The sequence below is a fragment of the Cetorhinus maximus genome, chromosome 3 (genome assembly GCF_964194155.1).
Source record: "Cetorhinus maximus chromosome 3, sCetMax3.hap1.1, whole genome shotgun sequence".
Classification (NCBI taxonomy): domain Eukaryota; kingdom Metazoa; phylum Chordata; class Chondrichthyes; order Lamniformes; family Cetorhinidae; genus Cetorhinus; species Cetorhinus maximus.
The window spans coordinates 185,785,068-185,812,665 of record NC_135881.1 but is presented as its reverse complement, the minus strand read 5'-3'; the positions used below and the strand labels follow the sequence as shown (position 1 = coordinate 185,812,665).

The window sequence follows — 27,598 nt, the reverse complement described above, 5'->3', positions numbered from 1 at the left end:
CTGAGGAGAGAACTGAACCAAATAAAAAGCCTGGTATCTTATTGTGCTGCCACCTGTGGGCTCATCTATGCAAACATTCCAACTGTTTCCAACACAAGGAAGAGTTTATATTAACATAAAACACACTTTCTGTAAAACACAGTGGGATATGAAAAACAGTCACCAAGCCAGGAAAGGAAGATTCGGAGCATTGACCAAAATTTTGGTCAAATATTGGTCAAAATCTTGAGGATTTTAAAGGAGAAAAGTGAGGAGAAGCTGAGGGAGGGGATTCTGGAAAGTAGGATCAAGACAACTGAAATATCTGCCATAGGGGCAAGAGGGCAAAAGAGTCAGAACTACAGAAAGTTGTGGGAGTTATAGAGATGGAAGAGGGAGAATAGATATGATGGGGACAGGCCATGGAGGAATGTAAAGATGATTTTAAATTTGAGTAACTAAGGAATAGAGAGCCAATGTAGGTCAGTGAGCACTGGGGCATACAGGACTTAGTGCTGCTGCAAGCTTACAAAAGGCCAATGAAAGTGCAGGAGTAGTCAAGTCTGGAGATGAAAAGACACATATAATTGTTTCAAGTAGAAGTGCTGAGGCAGCAGACATTGTAACAGTGGATGCAAGTGATCTTGGGGATGGAAAAGGTTTGTCGTTGAAGCTAAGTGCAGACAGTGCAGTATTCCAATTTATTCTACAAGTCCAACAGGAAAATGACAACACCCCACCTTTCAGAAAGCTAAGGTTCAAACATGAGCCTCTGCAATCTTCTACGTCTGAACAAAAAGGAACACAATGGAAGGAAACAAAAATACGCAAGTACATTTTCACAGAGGATTGACCAGATAAACAGCCTGCAGTTAGTCAGTCACTGGTTTTGTATTTCAAACTCTCCTGTAAAACATTAACAGTTCACATGATTAGGGCTTTTCTTTAAAACCAGGTTGGTCATCCAAATCTAACCAGATTTTAAAAAAAATAACCTATAGCAGCACTGAAAGAAATATCCCTTATTTGTAAGCAAGAATCCATACAGCTGTGCTACCCATATATCATTTGGTAATTGTGATTGTTTTTTGAATTTACTGTTAAAAAAATAATTAGTGTCTAAACTAGTGACTTCAGTTACAAAGGATTTAGTTAGGCATAGTTAAAACATGCAGCTGTTCATTCAAAAAAGTATGCTTTAGTTAATTTACTCTCAATACATCAACTGCATGTTTTCTGAAGTTGCATCATTTATCTGTGCCTAATAAGATGTAGATAAGAAATATCACTTTGTGAATAATGAGAACTCCAGATCCTAGGACAATGTAACACTTCAGCATAAACTAGACACATGGTTGCCAGGAATTAGAATGATAGGAGAGGTTAGCAGAATGTTTTTTATGCAGAGGATTGTTCGAACGTGGAATGGCCTATTACAAACAATGAAGGAAGAAGAATCTATGATCACATTTTTAAAAAAGAGATATGGATAAATATTTGAAAATTAAATATTTAAAAAGGCAAGAAAATAGTACCAAGTAGATAGTTTTTTCAGAGAGCCAGCACTGGCACTTTGTGCCAAATGGTTTCCATATCTGGTGCAAAATTTTATGAATCTTAAATATGTCTTTATAGGTATCCAGAATGATGACAAGCAACCAAAATGAAACACTACTTTCACAGTATTCTTCAGTATAGAGCAATCCTATGATTTCATTTGTTAAAAATTTGCTCATGGGATGTGGGCATCGCTGTCTAGAATAGCATTTATTGCTCATCCCTAATTATCCTTGAGAAGGTGGTGGTGAGCTGTCTTCTTGAACCTCTGCAGTCCATGTGGTGTAGGTACACCCACAGTGCTGTTAGGAAGGGAGTTCCAAGATTTTGCCCCAGTGAAAGTGAAGGAACGGCAAAATATTTCCAAGTGAGGATGGTGAATGGCTTGGAGGAGAACTTCCAGGTGGTGGTGTTCCCATGTGTATGCTGCCCTTGTCCTTCTAGTCGCAGTCGTGAGTTTGGAAGGTGCTGTCTAAGAAGCTTTGGTGAGTCCCTGCAGTGCATCTTGTAGATGATATAAACTGCTGCCACTGTGGATGGTGTCAAGCTTCTCGAGTGTTGTAGGAGCTCCACTCATCCAGGCAAGTGGAGAGTATTCCATCACACTCCTGACTTGTGCCTTGTAGATGGTGGACAGGCTTTGGGGAGTCAAGAGTTACTCTTCACAGAATTCCTGGCTTCTGACCTGCTCTTGTAGCCACAGTATTTATATGGCTAGTCTAGTTCAGTTTCTGGTCAATGGTAACCCCCAGGATGTCGAGAGTGGGGATTCAGTGATGAATCTGTCTTGTTGGAGGTGGCATTGCCTTGTTTGGAGTGAATGTTACTTGCCACTTGTCAGGCCAAGCCTGGATATTTTCCAGGTCTGGCTGCATTTCGCCATGGACTGTTTCAGTATCTGAGTCATCACGAATGTGCAATATTCAGCACCAATCATCAGCGAACATCCCCACTTCTGACCTTATGATGGAAGGAAGGTCATTGATGAAGCAACTAAAGACGGTTGGGCCTAGGACACTACCCTGAAGAACTTCTGCAATGATGTTCCGGAACTGAGATGATTTACCTCCAATAACCACAACCATCTTCCTTTTATGCTAAGTATGACTCCAACAATGGAGAGTTTTCCCCAATTGCTATTGACTCCACTGTTGCTAGGGCTCCTCGATGCAATACTCGGTCAAATGCTGCCTTGATGTCAAGGGCAGTCACTCTCACCTCACCTCGGGAGTTCAATTCTTTTGCCCACATTCAAACCAAAGCTGTAATGAGGTCAGGAGCTGAGCAACCCTGGTGGAAGCCAAACTGAGTGTCAGTGAGCAGGTTATTACTAAGCAAGTGCCGCTCGATAGCACTGTTGACAACCCCTTCCATCATTTTACTGATGATCGAGAGTAGACTGATGGGGCAGTAATTGACCAGGTTGGAGTTGTCCTGTTTTTATGTGTACTGGACATATCTAGGCAATTTTCCACATAGCCGGGTAGATGCCTGTGCTGTAGCAATACTGGAACAACTTGGCTAGGGGGTGGCAAGTTCTGGAGCACAAGTCTTCAGTACTATTGACGAAATATTGTCAGGGCCCATAGCCGTTGCAGTATCCAGTGCTTTCAGCTGTTTCTTGATATCACATGGTGTGAATCGAATTGGCTAAAGTCTGAAATATGTGATGCTGGGGACCTCTGGAGGAGACCGAGGTGGATCATCCACTCGGCACTTCTGGCTGAAGATTAGCCAATCTCCAAAATATGAACAAATGACATGCAAGGTTAGATATTTTAAAACACTACTTTACTACAAGATCTCTTGTGACTGTTTAAAACTTTGTGATTGAATTTATCCATCGTTGCTTCCCCCCACCAACCCTTGATGTCCCCTCCATTCCACTGACTTCCTGGGGAACAATGCCTTTGAGCATCTCACCCAAGTGCCAACATTTGTTTGGACCCAATGGGCAGTGGAGGTCTACCCAGCTGTGGAGGGTGTCAAAGCTATGCTCAACATCCACACCCATGTTCACTTCCCAAAAGCAATAGCAAACTCTTCTCTAACCTAGGAGGTGCTCTTGCTAGCTTTAGTATCCTCCTTCACTGCCCTACCAAAATTTACACCGAGGATATTGATGTGTACAGCTCAACTCCTTGCTGGGCCACTTGATACAGGGAGAGGTGGTAGAGTCTTTCATGCACCCTTATTTTTTTTAAATTAAGGACAGAAATTTTGTTATTTTTCATGACATTTGATCATTAAAAGCTTCAGAGCTGTGGTCTCCAAAGCCAAAGCTCTTTTCTCCCATTCTTCCCAAAAAACAGTTGTTTTCCAGAGAAACAAACTGCCATTAATAATGAATGCCCACTTGTGATCAGTGTGCTTGTGGAGCCAATGCACTGAACGAGGCAAGTCATCTAATTTTTCATACTGACAAGGGCATAGCAATTAAATAATTTGATGTGGGCAACAATTGGCCAACTACGTGATATTGTGTAGGATCCACACAGTTCTCCAGAGAGTTAAAAAAAAAACCCCAGCTCTTTCAACACTTTCTTAAATGGGTGGCGAGAGAGGAGTAGACGACATGAATTGGACATAAATTTAGATTTCCCATTTACCCCAAAAACGGGTTCTCCAGCCGTTGATAAGTGCGACACACGAGAAACTTGTAGCATACAAATAGTTGGCTGTGGACGTTACCATTTTTTTTTTTAAAAAAAGGTTATATAAGTATGCAACTTTCCAAACAGAGGTTTGATAGATAATCTGAACAACCTGTTCTGCATTCTGTAAAGGCGAAGGGAGGGACATCAGCTGCAGCATTATGTAACTGCGCCTTGCACTATGAATGTAGACTCAGCTCCGCATCCACCCACCCACCTCAGGTCCCCCTCACACAGATATAAAACTCGGAACATGTAATTCAATAAACAGCTGCCCGCATTCACCGATCAGAAATGGGGAAAGTGTCATTCTCGACAAGGAAAACGCAATGAAGTCTGACGCTTGGGTCTTTTGTTTGGCGAGCATTAGCGGGGAGCGAGGGCAATGAGCCGAACCCTCCCCCTCCCCGATGTGGGTATAATCGGGGGGGGAAGGGAAGAGAAGGGTTGAGGCTCAATGGGAGGTGACCCCCTTCCTACCACCCCTCCCCCTCCCGGTGGGCTTCTGCCATGATGGGGGGTGGGGGGGACTCGCGCTCAATCGGTGCGGAGTGAGTGACACAGGTGGTGGAGGGGCCCTGACAACCGAACCCAGGAACCGGCCCGAGACCGATCCGGGTCAAACCCTGATTGGGGGCGGGGGGGAATGCGCTGATTAATCGCCCCCCCCCCCCCCCCCCCCCCCCGGGGGTACCTCCCGCCCGCTCCTTCACTCACGAAATTATCCCTGAAGTCGCTGTCCGGGCACAGGACGTAGAAGGAGACACCGGGGTCCGCGTAGAAATCCAGGCGACTCTCGGCCTCCTCGGTGGCGATCAGCTCGAATGGGGTGTTGTAGCACCACTTGTCCGCGATGTCGACGAACTGCTGGAATTCCATGGCCTCCGGTGCGGGTGCGTGTGGTCCGGTCCGTTACCTCAGGCGCGATCTCTGCCGCCGCATCGGCCTAGGGGAGAGCGCGGCCCATGGCGCGCGCCGCTCTGTTTTTTTTTTCTCTATGGGAGGAGGGGGTGGGGGATGCGGAGTGGTCGCTACTCCCCTTGTGGCGGACTGTGTGCAGCTCAATGGCTGTAACCTGCCGCCGCGCTCTCTTCTTCACTCCGGCTCGCGTTCCTCCAGAACCCACGCCCCCAGCAGCACGCTGACCAATCGAATGGCGGCAGAGTTGGGTCGGTGGCGCCTCCAGCGCGCGCCCTCAGTCCTCCGTGCCCCACATTTCAATGGCAGGAACACTGCACGTGCTTCTCTATCATATCTGAGACTCTTTGGTTTTCCCCCTCCAACCGCAGGGAGGGCCTTCCCCTCAACGTCCATTCCAGGGGGCAATCAGTGTGTTACCATGAGTTACCTTTCGTAAAAATAACTTGCATTGAGGTAACGCCTTTGACATTTCAAAGAACTTTGCTGCCAATTAGGCATCTTTCGACTACATTCCCTGTTGTAATTTAAGAAATGTGTATGTTACTGAACTAATAATCCATTGGAGTTCAAATCCCATCACCACAATTCGACAATTTGAGTTGTTTGAAAAATATAAAAAGCTGAATCTATAAGTGATCTCGAAACTGATGGAACGAAACATGCAGTTTTACACCCAGTCTGACCTATATGTGACTCCAGTCCCACACCAGCTAGGGTGCCAACCTGCTACATAGTTATCCATGGTATTAAATTTACTCTGATATATTTTACTAAGAACAAACATGAGCTAGATCATCTGCTTAGATAAAGCAGAGAAATGCATATTATGATTGGCAAAACCAAGTTGACTTTTTCTAAAAGGAAATCTTGTTTGATAAATTTATTAATGCTTTTTGAGGATGTAACTAGTAGGATAGATAAAGGGGAATCAGTAAATGTAGTATCCCTGGATTTCCAAAATGCATTTGATAAGGTGTCATACAAAAGGTTAATAGGCGAAATAAGGGCTCATGGAATTGGGGGTAATATTTTAGCATGGACAGAGGATTGGTTAACAGATAGGAAACAGAGAGTGAGCATAAATGGGGCTTTTTCAAATTGGCAGGCAGTGAATAGTGGAGTACCACAAGAATCAGTGCTGGGGCCACAGCTATTTACAATCTATATTCATGACTTAGATGAAAAGACAGAGTAATGTATCTAAGTTTGCTGATGATACCAAGCTAGATGGAAAGGTAAGCTTTGGAGAGGATGCAGAGGCTGCAAGTAGATATAGACAGGTTAGGTGAATGGGCAACAAGATGGCAGATGGAACATAATTTAGGGAAATGTGAAGTTATTCACTTTGGTCATTTAAAAAAATATATTCTGCTATTTTATTCTTAAGGTAAAATACTTGCAGGTGTTGATATTCAAAAAGACTTAGGTGTGCTTGTACAAAGAATGCAGAAAGTTATCATGCAGGTGCCACAAGCAATTAGGAAGGCAAATTACATGCTGGCCATTATTGCAAGGAGATTAGAGCACAAGAATAAATAACTTTTGCTACAGTTGTACAGGGTTTTGGTGAAACTGCATCTGGAGTACTGTGCGGTTTTGGTCTCCACGTTTAAGAAAGGATATACTTGCATTTGAGGCAATACAGCGAAGGTTCACTAAATTGGTCTCTTGAGGGGGCTGTCCTATGATGAGAGACCGAGTAAATTGGGCTTACATTCTCTGGCATTTAGAAGAATGAGAGGCAATCTCATTGAAACCTATAAAATTTTGAAGGGGCTGGATAGGGTGGATACAGAGATTGTTTCTGTTGGTTGGGGGATCTTAAACACGGGCACAACCTCAGGATAAGGGGCTTGATCATTTAGAACCGAGATGATGAGAAATTTCTTCACTCAAAGGGCTGTGAATCTTTGGAATTCTCTACCTCAGAGGGTTGTGGTGCTCCACCGTTGAATACATTTAAGGCTGGGATAGACAGATTTGTGATCTTTTGGGTAATTAAGGGATATGGGGAGCGGGCAGGAAAATGGAGTTGAAGCCCAAGATCAGCTATGATTGTATTGAATGGCAGAACACGTTTAATGGGCTCTGTGATCTACTCCTACTTCTTATGTTCCTTTGGATAAATTATACAATCACCATAATAGCCTTTTTACCTTCTGCTTGTTTAGATGGGTGAACAAAGATCACAAGCCACAATTGTGGAGTGGCGTTAAATAACTCAACTAACATCACCAACTGAGTGTATATTCTGGACACAAAGCAGCTTTATTCATGGGAGACGTGAACAAGTACTCTGTTTAGATTTATGCAATTTTCCAAAGACAATGAAAGAGCTTAATATTCTTCAAATCTGCAAATAAAATGTAAAAATTATCTTGATGTTGAAAACAAAAATGAAGGGCAGCCTCTGAGTTTACCTTCAGCCCAACCAGGATCTAACAGCCAAGGCACATGACTAACCTGGAATTAGTAGTGTCGATCTATTAGATCATTAAGTTTTCAACTTACACAGGTATTTCCTCCAGTTTAGTGTAACCCTCACTGTGATAGGTAGATCTAAGAAACACTAGTCCTGAGTAAAGTTCTTTAATATTCTTCAGCGGTACTAGCTTTACAAACATTTAAATTGTAATGAACAAAATACATACATCAAGCTGCTGTATTAAGCAACACAATCACACAATAAAGAAGTTAGAGGGGTAAGAGTGTAAACATTAAAACAGAACAGTCATCAGCATGCTGATCATGAAAGAGATCTGAAGTGAAATTTATGAAATCTGAGATTTATGAATCCATCAAGCCAGTGTGTGGCTGTGGCAAAAATGGTGCAGGAATACATTGGCAGAGGGATGTATAAATGTTAAAGTTGCTAATCAGACCCATCAACAGAGCTATCCACAGTAGTGGTCTTCTAATCACTGGAAGAACATTACCACCTAACGAGACAGTATTGAAACACTGGTTATCAGAAATTTATTGATAAAGGAAGACTGCAAATGACAGGGGGGTCAGAGGATATGAGGCAAAAATGTTCTCCTCAAAGAGTAATATAATTATGGAATAAATTACAAGAAAAATGGCTATGAAATAGTCACTGTAAATACATTTCAAGGGACAATTAGATGTGGAGAGGAAAGAAGGGCAGGAGCCAGAAAAATGAATGGAGAGAAACAAAAGAAACCTGTTCCCAGTCTTTCAATGTTATGAGGAAATCAGGTTATTCCTCTCAATTAGTCATTTTATTTTGCAAATTACTATTTAGCAGAGCATAACGTTCTTAATGTATCCAGTGACATTTCATATTAAAATGTATGTTATTCCGCTCACAGCGTCTTGATTTGGCAGGCTGATGCATTCAGTATGGCTTCTAGTCTTACACATCAATCTTGTTAGAAAACATTAAATATTAATTTCCTAAACGTATAAATATCTTGCTGCATGCTTTATTTTGAATCGTTCCATATTGAAAGGGCATAGCCGCTGCAGTTTAGAAAGCAGTGGGACTGTTAAATAAGGTGCCAATGCACTGCTGTGTTTCAATTGGAAATCGTGAGTGACATTTCACAGACAAAGTGGATACAAATCATAAACCCTGCATGATAAGGTTCTTACCTTAGATGAGTTGCAAGAGGATGTAGTGGAAAGTTATGCAAAAATAAAAAGATGAATCACCCGAAGCGTCCCCCCCCACCCCACCACCTTACATACCTTCCAGCGACTGTTTACTGAGTGTTATTGGAAGAGGTTTGGGAACAGATCAGCAGCCCATTCATTAGGGCTAGGAATGAAATACAGTGATTGTGAGCAAGGAGAAGACAAAATTGCATCAGACATAAACAGGAATGTGTTCTCTATTTTATGCACACAAAATTCAAAAATATCAATCAAATGAGAGAAATTCAAAAAAATATTCTGGACATAGATTACAGCAATTTTTACTGAACTGCTTAAACAGTAAGAAATGTCCATTTTATATGGAAACACTAAGGAAACATTGCAAGCTGGGGGAGGGTTCAGTCAACATAGCATTTAGTCTCAAACATATTCTTCCATCAAAGAAAAAGATGCTAATGCTGTTCAAGATGTACTTCATTCACATTGTTATTATATGTTCAGATCACCATGCCCAAAAGGCTTTGTTGGAAATTAAAACCCAGTATAGCACCTTTTCCACAAAGAAAATTTTAAAAAGGAAACAATCCTGCTGTTGATTCATATAAAGTCTAACGTGCACATTGTCGTCCTTGCTAAAGGCTTCAGGCTAGTATCCAATAAAGATTCATATCATTAACCATCATGAAACCAGCCAACTTAATATCAGTCACTTCACAAACACTTTTGTATTTGTGGGACACTAGTTCTTCCAGAGAATTGTTTGGTTTCTGCATTGTGTGATATCTGTTCTGATATATAAACTTGCTGTATGATTCATGTTAATATGTAAGGTAAACAATGCCTTTATACATAATCGAAATCTATTTCTACTTGGCTATAGGTTCAATTCTGAATGTGTAAGCTTGGCGTTCAATCCATTTAAAATATATTTGATCAATAAGTCTTCAGAAAAATGAATCGGAATACCTGACAAAATATACAAGTAAACCAAATTTTTCTAGTTTAACTTTAAAAAAGCAGTTAAATATATTTTTAAAATAAAACGCACTGCATTAATCACCCAACACACATCTGATATCAAAACTGCAGTAAGGACACACAATAAGTTTTAACAGTAAAATCACGAATCTAGCTAACGCATCAGCAAACTTCTACACCAATGTCATCTCCGTATTAAGTCATTGTGGAGGTAGTGGTCCATTTTCTTAAACTTCAATCATCACTGTCGCTTCCAGATTCACTCAATTGCAAGTCATTTCCTAAAAATAAAGGTTCATGTTATATACAGCAAGCAACTTTTATGTAGCTTTTCACATCTATTTTTACTTTGTAGCTAATCCTCTCCTATAGGGGGAGCATTAAGTACTGGCTAGGCCACCTGCCTGGGAGCTGCAGTAGGATCCTGCAAGCCAGCTGCCAACCTGAAAAGGACATCTAGAGGTAGCTCAACTGATTTGGACCTACGAGGATCAGACAGCCCAAAGGCCACCAGGCAAGTCATGGGGAGGGGCCCCAGGAGAATTTTGTCAATGGGAAGTGGGGCCTACGGTGGAAGTCCAAATCTTGTAAGTGGGATTCGCAGGAGTACTCCCGTAATAAGCTATTCTATAGTTAGAAGAAAAACCTCAGGTAGCTGACTATTCGTTATCCTATACATTTCATGGACAGTGCTACCTAAGAATTAGATAGAAACTAATGTATCACAGCAAAGTATTAGTGTCCTACTGTTCACAAGTCTTGTAGGATAGGGTTCTCACCCACAGGTACGCAGCCCCATAGGTGTCTATGAGGTTTCAAAGGATCAATCAAAATTAAAATCCCAGTTGATACTGCTTTTTGCCTCCACCTCAAAGCCCTTTGAACCCTATTTAGAGTGGGGAGGGTGAAGCAGTGGGAAAACAACTCAGTGCAACTAATAAGGCTTGAGGGTGAGGAGTGCAGAGCCTATCAGGAATATCTCAATCTGCTACAATGTAGCTCATGTGCCAGTTCACATAATCTGAGCCCAGGTTGTCCGCAATAACGGCACAACATAGACTTGCAGGAGTAGTCAGGACCTCTTGCTCTCTTCAAGGTGGATGAGAAGATGGCACAGTCCCTCTGCATTAAATATGACAATGTAGACATAGAAATTGTGTGTAAAATTGCTGAGTGCAACCCAGTTACTGGCTGCATCTGAAGACCAAACGCACTGCAGCCATTACAGAGTCTGCAGCATGCAACAAGAGGGAAACAATCCAGCTGGTGTAAATTAATAATACTGACAGGTCGGGTGGACAGACCGGCCTTAACAAGGTGTGTGCCGTTTTTGGCTTTTGTTATTATAAAAACTGGATTTTATTGTAATAACTATTTGAAAACAATGCAATTCTTTAAGTGACTACAGTATAAGCCGCATTTATTTTTCTGCTGCAAAGCTGCTATCTTCTTATGCCATGTCTGGACCTCCTGCAAGATCTTGTTGGACTTTTGGTTGCAAACTTTCCAGCGATTAAAAATTAACAAAACCGCTTTTGATACCTTTCCCCAACTTAAATGTTGAATATTTATTAATATTTTTGTACATATCTCTACTTATGTCAAGTTTTGCATGGGTTTAGAAACATACAGGTCTTAATGAGATATATTACTCATAATTTTATGATGGAAGCTGGGGCAAATTCCTCAGGATATCCAAGTTTCCCATTAAATAAAACAAAAATAATAAATATAAATGTTTAATTGTATAACTAATTTTTATACATAAAAATACTTATGTTAATGGGGTCTGTGGAAAAACACGGGGGGGGTGAGGGTGGCTGGGGTCGAGAAGCTAAAGATTGAGAATGCTTGCTATAAGACATCAAAATTAAGGATATTTGATTAAGGTTCATTTTCACTGCTGACATTCTCAAACAGGAGATAAAAAGTTGCCTTTGGATAGGAACTGGGGATATCTGTAGCTTTTCAGGACATTTTTGAAAACTATGTAATCACTGCAGACAGTGGGCAATACTCTGGGCAATAACCAACCGGTTTGGGGCATTCTTGCCATAAACAAACATGTTCACATTGGCATCAGCAGCTTTTACTTTCGCTTGATATTGACTAATTAAGGGCCATGCATCTAATTACAAACACGTATTGCACAGAAGGAAAGCGGAACATAAACTTGGTATCTTGTACAACCACAAGTAATGAAGAATGCAGATAAGCACTGCATACTTACTCAGTGTGCTCATAAGCTGATTGCTTCCTGGTCTGCTGGTGCCATTTGTAGCAGCATTTCTGTTACTGTACTGCTGGTATGGCTGTTGTGGCTGCTGTTGCTGTTGGGGCTGGGGTTGGGCTTGGGGTTGCTGTTGGGGTTGCATCTGTGGTGGTGTAGAGGAGGGGTGAGCTTCATTTTCGACATCACTGCTAGAGCTGTCATCACTGCCAGAGGAACTTCCTGAATCTGAGGAACTACTGCTGCTACTCATCTGTTCAATAATATCAACTTCAGCTCTCAATTCTAGGATGGGGAAGAAAAAACTATTAACAGAGGATATCAGCTCTAAATTCACTGGCTTTGTTTGAAGAGATGTAGCTCAATCTTTCTAAGACATTGTGCCTTGTTTTTGCATTAACAATAAACATTTTCAATAGGGAAGGATAGAATACAGCAAAATAAAGGCAACAATTTAAAACTATATTAATGATCAAGTTCATTTAAAAATCTATCCTTTTCCACCTTCAATGCCTTATGCCATAAAGCTGAAATCCATGGACATATCATCACCGTGTAATTCTGATCACCTGTAGTAAATAGAACCAGGCCATACATTTTAAAGAAAAAAATATGTCTGTGATAGTTACAGTTATCAATGGGAGGAAAAAAATAATGAACTCCTTTTGCAAAATCTTTGATTAAATGGTAAGAGATTAGAAAGTGTAGAAGTACAAAAGGACCTGGTGTCCTTGTCAATAAGTCACTGAAGGCTAACATGCAGGTGTAGCAGGCAATTTGGAAGGCTAATGGTATGTTGGCATTTATCACAAGAGGGTTTGAGTACAGGAATAGTGAAGTGTTGCTTCAATTGTATAGAAGTTTGGTTAGACAATACCTGGAGTAGTGTGTGCAGTTTTGGTCCCCTTATCTTAGGAAGGATATTATTGCCATAGAGAGAGTGCAACGAAGGTTCACCACACTTGTTCCCAAGATGACAGGACTATCCTATGAAGAGAGATTGGGGAAACTGCGCCTGTATTCTCTAAGTTTCAAAGAATGAAGGTGAACTCACTGAAACCTACAAAATACTTAAAGGGATAGACAGGGTAGGTGCAGGTAAGATGTTTCCCCTGGTTGGGGAGTCTAGAACCAGGGGACACAATTTCAAGGAAAGGGGGAAGCCACTTAGGACTGAGATGAAGAGAATTTTATTTACTCAGAGGGTTGTGAACCTTTGGAATTCTCTACCTCAGAGGGCCATGGAAGCTCAGTAATTGAGTATGTTTAAAGTTGAGATTGACAGATTTCTAAATGCCAATGACATAAAGGGAAATGGGGATACTGTGGGGAAAAAGTTATTGAAGTGGAAGGAACAGCCATGATCATATTGAATGGTGGAGCAGGCTTGAATGGCCTACTCCTGCTCCGATGTTCCTGGTCAAGCATAAACAAAACTATTTTGTTCACACACAGAGCTATTTCTTTACCTTCTTTTTGAAAATAAGGAGGGTCATTGCTTCTGCTATTAGAGAGATTGTAATCACAGACATAAGCAGATCCATAACGGAACTGAAACCAAGGGGAACATTATCCCCCCGTCGGAGGGGAAGTGCGGGAGCAGGCACCGGTGTCCGGCCTTCCGACTGGCGCCCCCAGTCGGTGGGGTGCCACCATTTTACGTGGGCAGGCCAATTAACCCAGCGTGACGTGCGCCAGGAAGCACTATGCGAAAGAGCGCACAGATCTTCCTGAGGCAAAGTGCTGCCTCAGGGAGATCGGCTCCGATTCAAAAGTTGACAGAAAGGTAATTTAAAAATTTCCCTGGCGGTGTCCCCTCATGTGACACTGTCACATGAGTTGGGACATGTCCTTAACTTATATTTAAACATTTGATAAACATTTAAAAGCCCTCATGAAACCTCATCCTGCCCGTGGATGAGGTTTCATGCTTTTTCCGAGGCCCACCTGGGCTCCCGGCCTGCCCGCCAACCCTAAGCTTGGACGGGCAGGTCCGTCAATCAAGTTAATTAGTCTATTAATGGCCTTAATAGGCTGCTGACAGTTCAGCGGGTGCGCAGCCGAATCGGCTGCGTGCCCACCAAACTGAAAATCTAAATGATGTGGGGTGATGTCGGGACGCATGCCCAAGGTATCCTCGCGTCATTTTACGCGTCGGCGAGCGGGCCCCGCCCCCGCTCGCCGACCAGAAAAGCCTGCCCCAAGACTTCAATTGTAAATTAAACTAAAGTGGTAGAAACATAATGAGGACCAGTGCAAATAAATTTAGAAAAATTTGAATCTTTTGGGAAACAGGACAAATAGATGGTGCATGCAGTTGAATACTGACAATTATAAAAACTAATCTGTAAACAAGGAACTAAGACAATGCTTTCTGAATTCAATCATGATGGGGCACAGAGAAGAGATTTGAGGTCGTGGTGGAAAATAATAAAACCAAATAGTGTATGTTTGCAGTAAATGAAGGCAAAACAAACCACTGAGTTGGATAAACAAAGAGAATTAATACAAAGAAAACAAGCTAAATTACTGTATAAAGATATGGTTAGGCTCCATGTTCATCATTCTGAGGTGGATATTATTGACCATACAAGGTTACATTTTAGTGCATTCAAGGTAATGACGTATTGACATTAAGGTAGTAGAAATCTGGAAGCTCCCAAAAAGCTATTGAGGCTAGGTCAAACAATCAAAGTTTTAACATTTTTGGGAAGTCTTTGTTGAGCAAGGGTATTAAGTGATGTGAAACTAAGGTGGGTAAATGGAGTTAAGATATCGATCAGCCACAATCTAGTAGAAAGGTGGAACAAGACGGAGGGACTGAGAAGTCTACCCCTGTTGCTTTGTTCCTATGCCTCAAAAATTTACATTGAGGAAGCATGAAAAAACAAATCGGAAGTTGGCTAAAGAATAGAAACAATGGTGGCTAATAGATGCTTTCTGAGCTAGAGAGATGTAAATGGTAGTCTCCCACCAGATAGTGGTCAAGCCATTGAAGTTTACAGACCAGGAAGAGACTCATCATGTCCGTACTTGCCCTTTGCCATGAAATAACCCAACTGTCCTATTCTCTCTCAACAGCCAAGTATCTTACTCAACTTCAAATAGTGATCTACTTTCTTTTAAAAGATTCGGTGGTGAGCTACTTAGCTACTCTCTGCAGTAAAGCATTCCAAGCTCTAACAACTCCTGTCTCAATCAGTAATAATTTTAAATTGATGTCTCCCCGTAATTGGAGGAAATAGTCAAAATTCTTCATAATTAAAAGACACTATTAAAATCTCTTTTTCATCCCCTCTGTTCTATCAGAAGCTGTCCAAGTATCTCAACTATCTGGAGTTCTGAAGAAGAGTCATATTGGACTTGAAAAGCTAACTCTGTTTCTCTCTCCCCAGGGGCTACCAGACTTGCTGAGTTTTTCCAGCAGTTCTGTTTTTATTTCAGATTTCCATTATCCACTGTATTTTGCTTTCATCTCAAGTATCTCCCCATCACTATAATTTCTCATTCCTGTTGGATCTATGCTGTATGCCTCTATGGCTCCAATGTCTTTTAAATAATGGGGCACCAAAAATGTACATACAGCATTCGACTGTACTTTGACCATTGCCTTGTAACTATTTTTCATAACTTTTATGCCCCAATTTAGAAAACCCAAAATGTTACTGGCCTTTTTATAACGATTTACCTGAATTCATACTGTAAAGGAGCTATTTAAACCTCTGGTCTTTCTGTTGCTACATATCTTTTATGACTTTCCTACTGAATGCATACTATACTCTAAAATACAAAACTCACTTCTCTACTATAATTTGTATCTGCCAATCACCAGTCTGTTCTTCTAGCCTATCCAAGACCTCCTGAAGTCTGACAACCACCCCCCAACTAGCCAAACCCTTTACTTGTACTGACCGATGGGGAACACCACTGTTAAGGCTTTTCTATTCCAAGGGATTATTCATTTACCCTCACCTTCTGTTTCCTGTTAGTCAACAAACTTTCTATCTATGCTGCTACAATTGCTCATATACCAGGCTTGAAATTTTGTAACAAGTTGCTTACGAGGTAACTTATTAAACACCTTCTGAAATGTCATCAGTATATTTACTGTATTCCTTTGTCTATCCAAATTGGTCACTTCTTCAGCATACTTATTTATCAAACATATATGCATGAATGACCTGGACTCAGATCTCTATCAAAATCTACAGATGACTCAGAAATGGGAAGCTTGGCCAACTTTGAAGACGACTGTAAACAACTTCAGAAGGACAAACAGGTTTGTAGGCAGGGCATATGGATAAACTGTAGAGAAACGTGAGGTCATACATTTTGGGAAGAGGAACAGGATAGAAAATATACACTAAATAGTAAAATGTTGGAGAGAGCTGTTGGGGCGTGTTGCATCATACAGTTTTCCCTGCTCCTAAAAGTTTCCATATTGACACCTACACAGATCTTTTATTTGTATACCTCTTTTTATGTCATCAAGTTGTGGTTCAGGTGATGGGTTGTCCTTCGAAGGAGACGTTTTTGGTCCAGGACATGGCTTGTTTGGGGCTCTAAACTGTGCAGGAGGCTGAGATCTTCGCACCACCTGCGACTCCAACTGAGCCTGGATTTTACTGCTTCCTTCAGCTCTGAAACAATTATTGGCAGTTGAACATTAGGGTGTATTCAGACATCAATCATTAGACAGCAATAAGAAATCTTTTAACATTTCCAACTCAAAAACAGCTTTAGTAGAAAATAGAATATATCTAAATTATTCCATAAAACTTAAGTAGATCTTGAAGGGGAAAAATGTTCCCATTTCTTATTTATCATGTCCATTTTTTTGCTTCTTCTCCTAAGAAACCAACTCTGAATGGAGCATAGTTCCAGGGGTACCACCTGCCCTCAAAGTGGCCATTCTTCATGTCTGAGCCCAGCACCGAGTGTCAGGAGGATAATTAGTTGTGGGAAGCCTCAAAACAAAGACTGTATCTTCACCCAATGTTCATAATCACATTTTTCAGGAATAACTCGAGTAGTGATCAGCAATGGCACAAGTATATCACTGTGAAAAACTGACTCCAATAAGCAGTCATTACAATGTTTTTTCTAGAATCATTCCTGTAAAACTTCTCATGATTACGCCACATTGTCAAAAGTTAGAAAAAAAAACACGGGTAGTAACAGAAGACAAAAAAATTCAACCAGAAAAGATTCAAGAATTTGTACTGTGTCTAAGTGTGTAACATTGTCAAGACTCACGACATTTACAAACCATTTCAGGTTCTTAATAATTTCACATTTACAATTAAAGCCTCAATTTTTGTTTTATAATCTGAAAAGAACTTAACTGCAATGCCAAAGGACTGAACTCTCACTTAGAAAGGCCTGTTGCAATTCATTTTAACTGTGTTTGTTTCCAATAAAAGTCTTCAACTTACATCACCAAAATAGATGAGAACACTCACTACAGCCATATGATCCACTGAATTACTTTGTATCCAATCTTGGCTAAAATAAAATTGTCTGGGGAAACTAGGATACCTGCAGAACATAGCTGGATAACAACATAACAGTGCTATTAAGCAGCACTTCAGAAATAACCTGCTCCCTTATCCTCAGTTTGGGTTCTGCCAGGGCCACTCAGCTCCTAACCTCATTACAGCCTTGGTCCAAACATGGACAAAAGTGCTGAACCCAAGAGGTGAAGTAACAGTGATTGCTCTTGACATCAAGGCAGCATGTGACTGAACGGCATCAAGGAGCCCTATCAAAATTTAAGTCAATGGGAATCAGGGGGGAAACTCTCCACTGATTGGAGTCATAGGAAGATGGCCCAACAAATTCAGCTGCTTCATCAATGACTTTCCCTCCAGCATAAGGTCAGAAGTGGGGATGTTCGCTGACGACTGCACAATGTTCAGTACTATTCGCGACTCTTCAGATACTGAAGCGGTCCATATCCATATCAGTAAGACCTCGATAACATTCAGGCTTGGGCTGATAAATGGCAAGTAGCATTCACGCCACACTAGTGCTAGGCAATGACCATCTCCAACAAGGGAGAATCCAACCATCTCCCCTTGACATTCAATGGCATTACCATTACTGAATCCCCCCACTTTCAAAATCCTGGAACAGGACCATGGACCAGAAATTGAATTGGACCAGCCATATAAATACAGTGGCTACAATTGCAGGTCAGAGGCTGGGAATTCTGCGGTGAATAGCTCACCTCCTGACTCCCCAAAGCCTGTCCACCATCTGCAAGGCACAAGTCAGGGGCGTGATGGAATACTCTCCACTTGCCTGGATGAATGCAGCTCCAAGAGCACTCAAGAAGCTGGTCACCACCCAGGACAAGGCAGCCCACTTGATTGGCACCCCATCCACTACCTTCAACATTCACTCCCTCCACTACCAATACACAGTGGCAGCAGTTTGTACAAAAAGGACAGCAGCAACTCACCAAGGTTTCCTTGACAGCACCTCCCAAACCTGAAACCTCTACCACCAAGAAGCACAAAGGCAGCAGATGCATGGAAACACCACCACCTGCAAGTTCCCTTCCAAGCCACACACAATTTTGACTTGGAACTGTATCGCTGTTTCTTCACTGTCACTGGGTCAAAATCCTGGAACTCTCTTCCTAACAGGGAGTACACTCATAGACTATAGCAGGTTCAAGATGGCGGCTCACCGCCACCTTCTCAAGGGTAATTAGAAATGTGCAATAAATGCTGGCCTAGCCAGAGACGTCCAAATTGTGTGAAAAAATTAAAAAAACCATGCCGCCATAAAATAACTGGTGAGCATTAAATGCTTTTCGACATTGTGATATTTTAAAAAAAAATCAAGTGGCAATCTGCCTGATATCTGCAAAAATCTTGGAAGCTGAGTATTTTAAAGATATTAAATTTATAATTCAGGTGATCATTCATTCCATTGTGTCTATAAATACTAAAAGAACAAAAGGACGATGTTAGGAGAATAAAATTAACAATTTAAAGGTCATCAGGACTGAGTAGAGGAACAAGTAAGCCCTTTGAGAGCTGGTATGGGTACAAAAAGTTCAATAGCCTTCTTCTATGTGATATGTTCTTAGATTCCATAAATACCCAATTTACTATTACTGTATTAATTATAGTTAGTTAGATTGTATAATTTTATACAAGTGTAAAATCAGAAAAAAATGGGATAACCAATGTATCATATTGACAGAAATACTATATTATCAGTCACAAAAATAATTATTATTCAAATCAACTTAAAAGCCGGTATGTATTCTCACCTGGTTTTCTTCACCTGTATACTGCTACTGAGTTTTTCAAGCACAAACTCCCCAGTATCATGGTTAATGATAAGTACACAATCCTTCTGATATGGTCTTTTATTACCTTTGAAGACAGTCATTGGTGGAGTAGAGCCCTGGTGACCAAGAAACCAGATATTATTGTAGTTTTGTTTTACTTTGGCTTGTGCCAGAGTTCAAATTGGCAAAACAATAGAACTGCAGTCACCAAATATTCATTAATATTCTAACAAAGGTCCTAGATAATTTCTACTTCAGTAAATACATCTTACATGGTAAGGTAAAGACCTGTTAAAATACAAACAATGTGCATTAGAAGTTGATTTGAAAAAGTTTGTTTTGAAAAAATTGTGTACTACTCTACTCCTGAAAATTTCAAGTTGATTATTGCTGAATTATTCAATAATTTTAATCAAGCAATTAATTAAGCAATGCCCATAACAGTAAAGTTGGAATTTAGTGCAGAAAATCTGATAATTCCATGTTGCTTAATTGAAGTAAAGAATATACTTTACTGATTCACAAAACTTCTATCTTTTGAGTATTCATATAAATTGGAATGGAATATCTGTGCATAAATACTTTGGGTGGCTGACAAGTAATTTTTAGGTGATCTCTTTAATGTAGTGTGAATAGAAAAAGTCAGAGAGCAGAATATTTACTTCAAATCAAAAACGCTTATCTGAAATAGTATTAAATATTACCAAAACGCAACAGATAATGGGATTATTGAATGAATACAAATTTAAAAAGTTTGTAGTAAATAACTAGATTGAACACACTTGGAGCTAACAAACGCTGAAACAGAAACTTATAAAACAGTGATACACAATTTCACTGTTCGTCCAGTAGTGTAACTTGCTCAAGTTCAAGAGTCACTTTCAGTAATATTTCAGCATATTACTTAAAGATGTGATGGGACCGCAGATCCCCATATATTCAATTCTCAATTTCAAATATGCTAGCCTGGACGACTGCTAAGTGGACACCAGGCATTTTCCAATATTAAGTAATGGATCTGATGATTTCCAAATGAATGTTCATGCTATAGTCCTTTAATTTGCTCCATGAAACTGAGAGTACCGATTTGCCTAATAACACCCTATCTTTTTGCTGTTTAGAAAACAAGAATTACGCTAAATCCCAGCTTTGGTGACATCACACAGCCAAGTAAATATATACTTGGAGGTACACTGGGGAAGATTACTAAAGACCACAGATGAAAGCAAGGCAACCACCTTTTATCTACCCTATTTCTAGCATTATTGCTAATATCTATTCCAACATAACCAAGGCATCTCTGGCAATGAGTTCTTGACTGAGCACATAATCTAGGCCAATACTCCGATGTAATGTTGAGGGAGTGTAGTACTGTAGACATGCTGTCTTTTGAAGGAGACATCAGCCCTCTCAGGTGAATCTCATGGCACTCTTTTGAAGAGGAGAGTCTTCCAGGTGTCCTGACCAATATTTATCCCTCAACCAACACCCATGAACAAATTACCAGATCATGATCATATTGCTGTTTGTGGATCCTTGCTGTGTGCAAATTGGATGAGTATTTCTTGCATTGCAACAGTGACTGCAATTCAAAAACTATTTAAATTGACTGTAAATCTCTTTGGGATGTCCTGAGGCCATGGGGCACAATATAAATGCGAGTCCTTCTTTCTTTCCCACCCCACACAATCACCTCTACAGTATCCCACGGGTTGGTCCTTTTGTTTCCATTTACCTGATATCTTCAGAGGCATCATCCATAGACATGGGACCAGTTTCCACATGTATTTTGATAATGCCAGCCCTACCCCATCATCACCATCCATGACATCATGCCCATCTCAGTGCTGTCAGGTTGATTATCCAATGTCAGAACTTCCGCAACTGAAGATCACACAAAGGCACCCTATTTGGCTCTTGTCAAAAACTTCCATACTTTTACTGGTTGTTCCATTGTACTCCCTGGCTGCTAAATGCAGATTGAACTTTGGTATATTATTTAAGCCAGAACAAAGCTTCAAATCATTCATCCTATCACCATGACAACAGAATTTCAGCTCTAATTGATACTGTCTGCTTCATCTATCCACCACTGCTGAGATGCCTATCAATACTTCTGTAAGTTTTCCAAAAACATCCTCATTGATATACCTAGTTCCATTCTTCACAATTTCTATTTTTTCAGGACTCTGGCACCCACATCCTGTCCTGCACTAAATTCTGCTTGCTCACCACCCTGTTATTTTCAGTCTCTATCAGCTCCCTGTTGTCCAAAATCCGATCTTTACTTACAAATGGCTTTACCCCTCATTAACTCTGTAACTGTCTCCAGCCTGCATATTCCTTTGTATTTGCATTTATACTGATTTTATAATGTAAGAAAAATATCCCAACAAGTTTCACAGGAGATATCAGGAGGGTGACCAAAACCTTGGTAAAAGAGGTTAATTTTAAGAAAGATCTTAAAAGGAGAAAAATGAAGCAGATTAGGGAGGCACTTCCTAGGCAGTGCCAAACATACATTGCTCACCTTTCCCAATTTCTCTTTTACTTTTGGCATCCACCACCTCCTTAAGAAACACCAAGATATTTTATGACACCCACTTGGGAGACAAATTTCTTCCAAATAACCAGTCTGAAACTGACCTAGAGGAATACTCATTACAACTTCAAGCATTGTAGGGTTTTTACTGAACAACTAGCCAAAGCAGGAATCTAGCACACAATCACAATAATTTCCTGTTGTAATTTAAGAAGTTTTATTTTCAGAGGCCACGAGAGGGTATTTGAAATATTGAGATTAAAATAAACGTTGCCTTGGGCACCTCACTCACAATATTCTTTCTGATGCCGAATGTGCTGAATCTGGCACTTATGTTTGTAACATCTTAAAATGTGTATTGCCAAAAGGCAGCGGGAAGGATTAGGTGCTGGATGGATTAACAGCAAGCTATTCATGTTCTGATATACAGATCTTGTGGACCAAACCATATTTGAGGTGGAAACAGCTTTGATTTGACAAGAACAAAACCTGTATTTATAAGAACTTACTGGGATGTGTGGCAAAGTTATGGTGACTTGGTCACCTTTTCCAACCTGTAGCTCACCCTCACAAGAGGTATCGATGGATGCTGGTTTAAAATCATCTGAAAGAAATGCACAGAACAGTTATCAAAAAAGTATGGACTTTTCAACAGATCAAATATGGCTGCATATATCTACTTCTTTGCATATGAATGTGAGCAGTGAGCATCCATGAGTGATTTGACTATGAGAGAATCACAATGCCTAGTGTTCTGCACACACCAACATTTGTCTAACAAGGGTCATTGGACAGCAATTGGGAACAAGAATCCCTGTTGATTTAGGATTAAGGCCTTTGGAGTTGCATTCCAACAAGTAGCCAGTGACTCAGCATAGGAGAGGGAGGTAGAAAATAGACAAAAAAAAGCTGGGAATCCCAAAACCTCACTGCACACCAGTCATTTGTTGGCAGTGAGGTGGAATGCACTCACTCGTTGAAACTCCCTATAATTAAGATCGTGAGAAAGGCCCACAGTAGGGAGAGCAGGTTCCTGTACTCGTGGTCAGACATTTAGCACAGTAGAAAATTAGGACTGGAGTAGGCCATTCGGGCTCTTAGTTTACTTTGCTTTTCATCAGATCATGGCTGATCTGCACCTCGACTCCATTTGCCCAACAAAGTTCCATATCCGTAGATACTCCTACCCAATAAAAATCTATCATTCCATGCCTTTAGCATTGCAATTAAATACTTTTTAGGGAACCCTTTTTATGAAAAATGACTTTCTGGCTTCATTCCAAAGTGTCCAAGCTCTAATTTGAAAATTGTGTCCCCTTGTTCTGGATTCCTTAGGAGAAAAAAGTTTCTGTACGTGCCCTATCAAATCCCTCATCCATTTTAAACACATCATTCAGATCAGTGTGTCAGCCTTGACTCACTCTTGCTTCGCATCAGAAGGTTGTGGGCTCAAACCAACAGAGCACAAAATCGCGGCTGACTCTCAGTACCGAAGGAGTGTTGCACGGTCAGAGGTACCGTCTGTCAGACGGGACTTCAAAGGGTGGACCTGTCCGTCTTCTCAGGTGGATGTAAAATATCCAGGCACTATTTCGAAGAGCGGGGAGTTCTCACAATATTTAATCCCTCAACCCGACGTCACGAGAAAGTAAATGGTCTGGTTATGATTACATTGTCAATTGTGGGACCTTGCTGTATGCAAATTGGATGCCAGGTTTCTAATAATGTGATAAAAGCAAAATACTGCGGATGCTGTAAGTCTGAAACAAAAACAAATATTGCTGGAAAAACTCAGCAGGTCTGACAGCATCTGTGGAGAGAAAGACAGAGCTAACGTTTCGAGTCCGTATGACTCTTCTTCAGAACTGAAATGTGAGGCGTTTTGGGGAATCTCAGGGCAGTTAAAAGCAGTATATAAAGGCAAGTGTGTTTGGATCACCCCTCAACTGTGTAAATGCTGTCTAAGACCTTTCTGCCATGGTGCACCGAGGGGCTGGGAATTGTATAGACCCCTCGGGCTGTACGGCTCACAATGAATGTATGGATTGAATACTAATTGTGTTATGATTGCATTGAAGCACCTCAGAGTGCAACATGATGTATGTCGATAACTCCAATACCACTGCACTGTCTGATTGTCGGTAATGACCATATTGAAATGATTGTAATATTCATTAATTGTATTGAAGCACCTCATGATCCATGCGTAATAGTTGAATCTGATTGCACTTTTTGTGATGGCGATTGAGAAATGTTTTGTAATGTTCTTCCGGATATTTTGTGAATAAAGTGTATTTTTCAAAAAATAAATTAAAGGGATACAATACAAAGCCAAGTTTAACTAACCTAGAGTGAGGGGAGGGGGCTTTCATTTAGCCCTTTAAATCCTGCTATCTTACAAGTTGCCCTGTTGGCTACCAGGAATGGGAGCCGGAGAGGGGGGCTCCGGGTAACCAGGGAAACAGGAGGGAGGCGACGGGATGGGCAACACTTCCAAGGGTGGGTTACGGAACAACATCAGGCCCGTCATCTCAAAGCCGCCTGCTGAACACTGTGGCGTGGCTGGTACTTTCGCTTTATGCTTTTAGTGCTGGAACTCTCTCTCTCTCTCTGCTTCTCCTTTCCCCACTGAAGATCACAACGGTGGATGCGGCCCGAGCCCCAGGCCTCAGGCTCCTAGGCCTCGGGGCTTCCCTCTTCGACCTACCCCCGTCTCCCACTCACTCACTCACAGCGGATAGTGTGGAACGAGCTCTTGGGCCGTTTCTCGAAGCTCTCGCCCAGTTTCAGCACATGCTCTTCCTTGCCCAGCGCCGGCTGCGCAGTGCCATTCATCGCCGAACGCTTCAGTCATCAACCCTCCGGACCGGCAGCTGCCGTCTTTCCTTTCCGATGATTTTTTTTTTCAAACGCGACCGACCGAGCACTCGGAGGGGGGGGGCGGCCGTTAAATTCAAACAGTAAACATGGCGATGTCGCGAGCCGCGCCCGCGCGCGCTGTCTGGGACATGGCGCACGGACGAGGGCGGAGCGGCGCGCGTGAACGTGCGTACTAGGAGGCGGCGCACGGACGAGGACGGAGCGGCGCGTGTGAACGTGCGTACTAGGACGCGGCGCACCCAGATTCGATCGTCTCGCTGTTCCTTGGGGGGGTTGGGGGTACATTTGTTCGGTAAGAAATGTTCGGACTCGGAGGTTTTAATCTTTGTTTTTCTGCCCGGCTCTCCCTTTCTTTCTCTTCTCCTACTCGAATGAGAGTCGCTCAGGTCCTACATAACAACAACAACTTGCATTTCCACAACGCCCTTTCAAGCATTTAGACGGTTCAGGGCCCAACTAGGTTGTCAGGTAGTTAAGTTGATAACTGGCGGTCTCTGAGATCCACGGACTGGTAACTGGGTCTCTCTCAGATACTCTGGGAAATTAGAGAGAGGCGCAAAGACTATCGAGTAGGGATTAAAAACAGAAAGTGCTGGGAACACTAAGCAGATCTGGTAGCATTGGAGAGACAGAAATAGTTATTGTTTCAGGTCTTTAACCTTTCATCAGAATGGTTGTGTTAGACCTGAACTTTTCCAGCATTTTCTATTTTTATTTCAGATTTCCAGCATCCACAGCTTTTTAGAGCAGTGATAATGGGGGACTACAATTATCCTAACAAAAAATGGGATAATAATGATGTAAAGGGCAGTTGGTGGGGGAAGAATTTCTGAAGTGTGTTCTGTATAATTTTCTTGATCGATATGTTTCCAGCCTAACAAGGAAGGAAGGATTGCTGGATCTGATGCTGGTGAATAAACTGGATTAAGTAGCTCAAGTGTCAGTAGGGCAACATTAAAGAGACAGTGCTCATAAGCATCATAAGGTTTAGGTTCACTATGGAAAAAGACTCAATTGGAGGAGGGCCAATTTAATTGGGGTGAGAACAGATCTGTCCCAGATAAATTGGAATCAAAGATTGGCAGGCAAAATTGTAATGGGCTAAATTTATAGAATCATAGACTAGTACAGCACAGACAGGCCATTCAGCCCGTTGAGTCTGCACCAGCTCTTTCAAAGAGCAATCCAGTTAATTCCACTCCCCCACTCTTTCCCCATATCTCTGCAATGTTTTCTCTTTCAAGTATTCATCTAATTCTGTTTTTGAAGGCTACATTTGTTAAAGAGCAGATTATTCGGATTGAGTCGAGGTACATTCCCACAAAGGGGAAAGGTAGGACAAACAAAGCCAGAGCGTCTGGATGACCAAAGAAAAAGAGAGTAAGCTGAAGCAGAAAAAGTGTGTTTTATGACAGATGCCAGTTTGTATACAGAAAAGTTCAGGGGGTGTGGGGGAGTGAAAAGGATGCACGAGGCAAAGGGGCCATGAGAAGAGACTGGCAGCTAGCATAAAAAGGAATCCAAAGTCTTCTATAGGCAATTAAATAGTAAATGGTGGGAAGAGGAGAGATGGGGCTGATAAGGGAATCTACACATGGAGGCAGAGGGCTTGGTACTAAATAATTCCCTTGCATTTGCCTTTACCAAGGAAAAAGAGGCTGCAGATGTCATAGTGAAAGGGGAGGTAGTTGAGATACATGATAAGTAACAGTTGACAAAGAGGAGGTATTAAAAAGGTTGACTGTACTTAAAGTTGATAAATCACCAGGACCAGATGGCATACATGAGAGAAGGTAAGGGTGGAAATTGTAGAAGTAATGGTCATAATCTTGCAGTCCTCCTAAGAGAATGGTGCCAGAAAACTGGAGAATAGTAAATGTTACAGCCTTGTTTGAAAAACGTATAAGGATAACCCCAGCAACAACAGGCCAGTTGAAACTCAGTGATGGGGAAGCTTTTAGAAACGATAATCTCGGGCAAAATTAACTCACATATTTGAGGGTGAATTTATTAAGGAAAACCAGCATGGATTTGATAAAGGTAAACCATATTTAATGCACTTGATTGAGTTTTTTGATGAGGTAACAGAGGATTGATGAAGGTAATGCAGTTGATTCATGGACTTTAAAAGGTGTTTGATAATGAGCCGCATAAAAGACTTGTCAGAAAAACTGAAGCCCATGGAATAAAGGGGACAGTGGCAACATGGATACAAAGTTGGCTGGGTGTCAGGAAACCGAGAGTAATGGTGAACGGTTGTTTTTCAGACTGATGGAGGGTATATCCTGGGGTCCCCAGGGGTTGATACTAGGACCACTGCTTTCCTTGGTATGTATTACCAGCCTAAATTTGGGTGATGGGGAGGTATTGTGGCACAGTGGGTAGTGTTCCTGCCTCTAAGCCAGAAGCTCTGGGTTCAAGTGCCACTCCAGGACTTGATGGCCACAGAAGGTGTGTTCATAACATGGCCAAACAGGTTGATCATCAACCTGTAAATCCTTCCAATATGTCCATGGCAAGCAGTAAGAGCGGGAGAGTCTCCTGGTCATCCATGCTTGATGCAAAGTAGCCCCTTGAGGTATAGTCTCTGGCGACAGGTTAACAACTTGTTCCATGAAAAAGCAGCTATGAAAACAGATGTAAGCACGAGCTTTGTCTGCGTCCTGCGCCACTAGGGCAAAAAATTACAGAAATTATCCCAGGGATGAGGGACTTCAGTTACGTGGATAGATTGCAGAAGCTGCGTTTGGCTTCCTCAGAAAAGAGAAGATTGAGAGGAGATTTGCTAGAGGTGTTCAGAATCTTGATGGATCCGGACCAAGATACAGATAAACCGTTCCCAGAGGATAACATTCAATGTGACTAACAAAAGAACCCAAGGCAACATGAGGAAGACCTTTTTATACAATGACTGGTTAGGATCTGGGATGTAC

At 41.5% G+C, this 27,598-nt stretch overlaps 3 protein-coding genes across 5 annotated transcripts in view; 1 reads left to right on the top strand and 2 right to left on the bottom strand.

Moving 5' to 3' along the window:
- The window catches only part of mturn (maturin, neural progenitor differentiation regulator homolog (Xenopus)), a 28,001-nt gene extending 22,704 nt beyond the window's left edge, over positions 1-5,297 (bottom strand). Inside the window, exon 1 of the mRNA XM_078539392.1 lies at positions 4,908-5,297. Coding sequence (XP_078395518.1) covers positions 4,908-5,069 — 162 coding nt within the window. The 5' untranslated portion in view covers positions 5,070-5,297. The remainder of the gene's footprint in view (positions 1-4,907) is intronic.
- A 2,387-nt stretch (positions 5,298-7,684) lies between these two features.
- eaf1 (ELL associated factor 1) lies at positions 7,685-24,810 on the bottom strand. The gene is made up of 6 exons (XM_078539391.1): positions 24,518-24,810; positions 22,295-22,389; positions 19,223-19,359; positions 16,411-16,577; positions 11,938-12,222; positions 7,685-9,988 (listed from the first exon to the last, which is right to left on the bottom strand). The coding sequence occupies exons 1-6, from the start codon at positions 24,618-24,620 to the stop codon at positions 9,942-9,944; spliced, it is 834 nt and encodes a 277-aa protein (XP_078395517.1). The 5' UTR covers positions 24,621-24,810; the 3' UTR covers positions 7,685-9,941.
- The window catches only part of mettl6 (methyltransferase 6, methylcytidine), a 19,610-nt gene continuing 16,253 nt past the window's right edge, over positions 24,242-27,598 (top strand). The window contains exon 1 of one of the 3 annotated variants that reach the window (XM_078539388.1): positions 24,242-24,350. The gene's annotated coding sequence lies outside the window, so the exon portion shown is untranslated. Of the gene's footprint in view, positions 24,351-24,844; positions 24,958-26,597; positions 26,706-27,598 lie in introns of those variants that run through there. The other 2 variants (XM_078539389.1, XM_078539390.1) reach the window with 2 other exon arrangements.

Excerpts from the sequence above, each read along its gene's own strand:
- eaf1 (XM_078539391.1), bottom strand. The coding sequence starts at position 24,620 with ATGAATGGCACTGCGCAGCCGGCGCTGGGCAAGGAAGAGCATGTGCTG. Across the intron at positions 22,390-24,517 it reads CTCGTTCCACACTATCCGCT|ATGATTTTAAACCAGCATCC; the intron begins GTGAGTGAGTGA and ends CATTTCTTTCAG. Across the intron at positions 16,578-19,222 it reads ATACAGGTGAAGAAAACCAG|AGCTGAAGGAAGCAGTAAAA; the intron begins GTGAGAATACAT and ends TAATTGTTTCAG.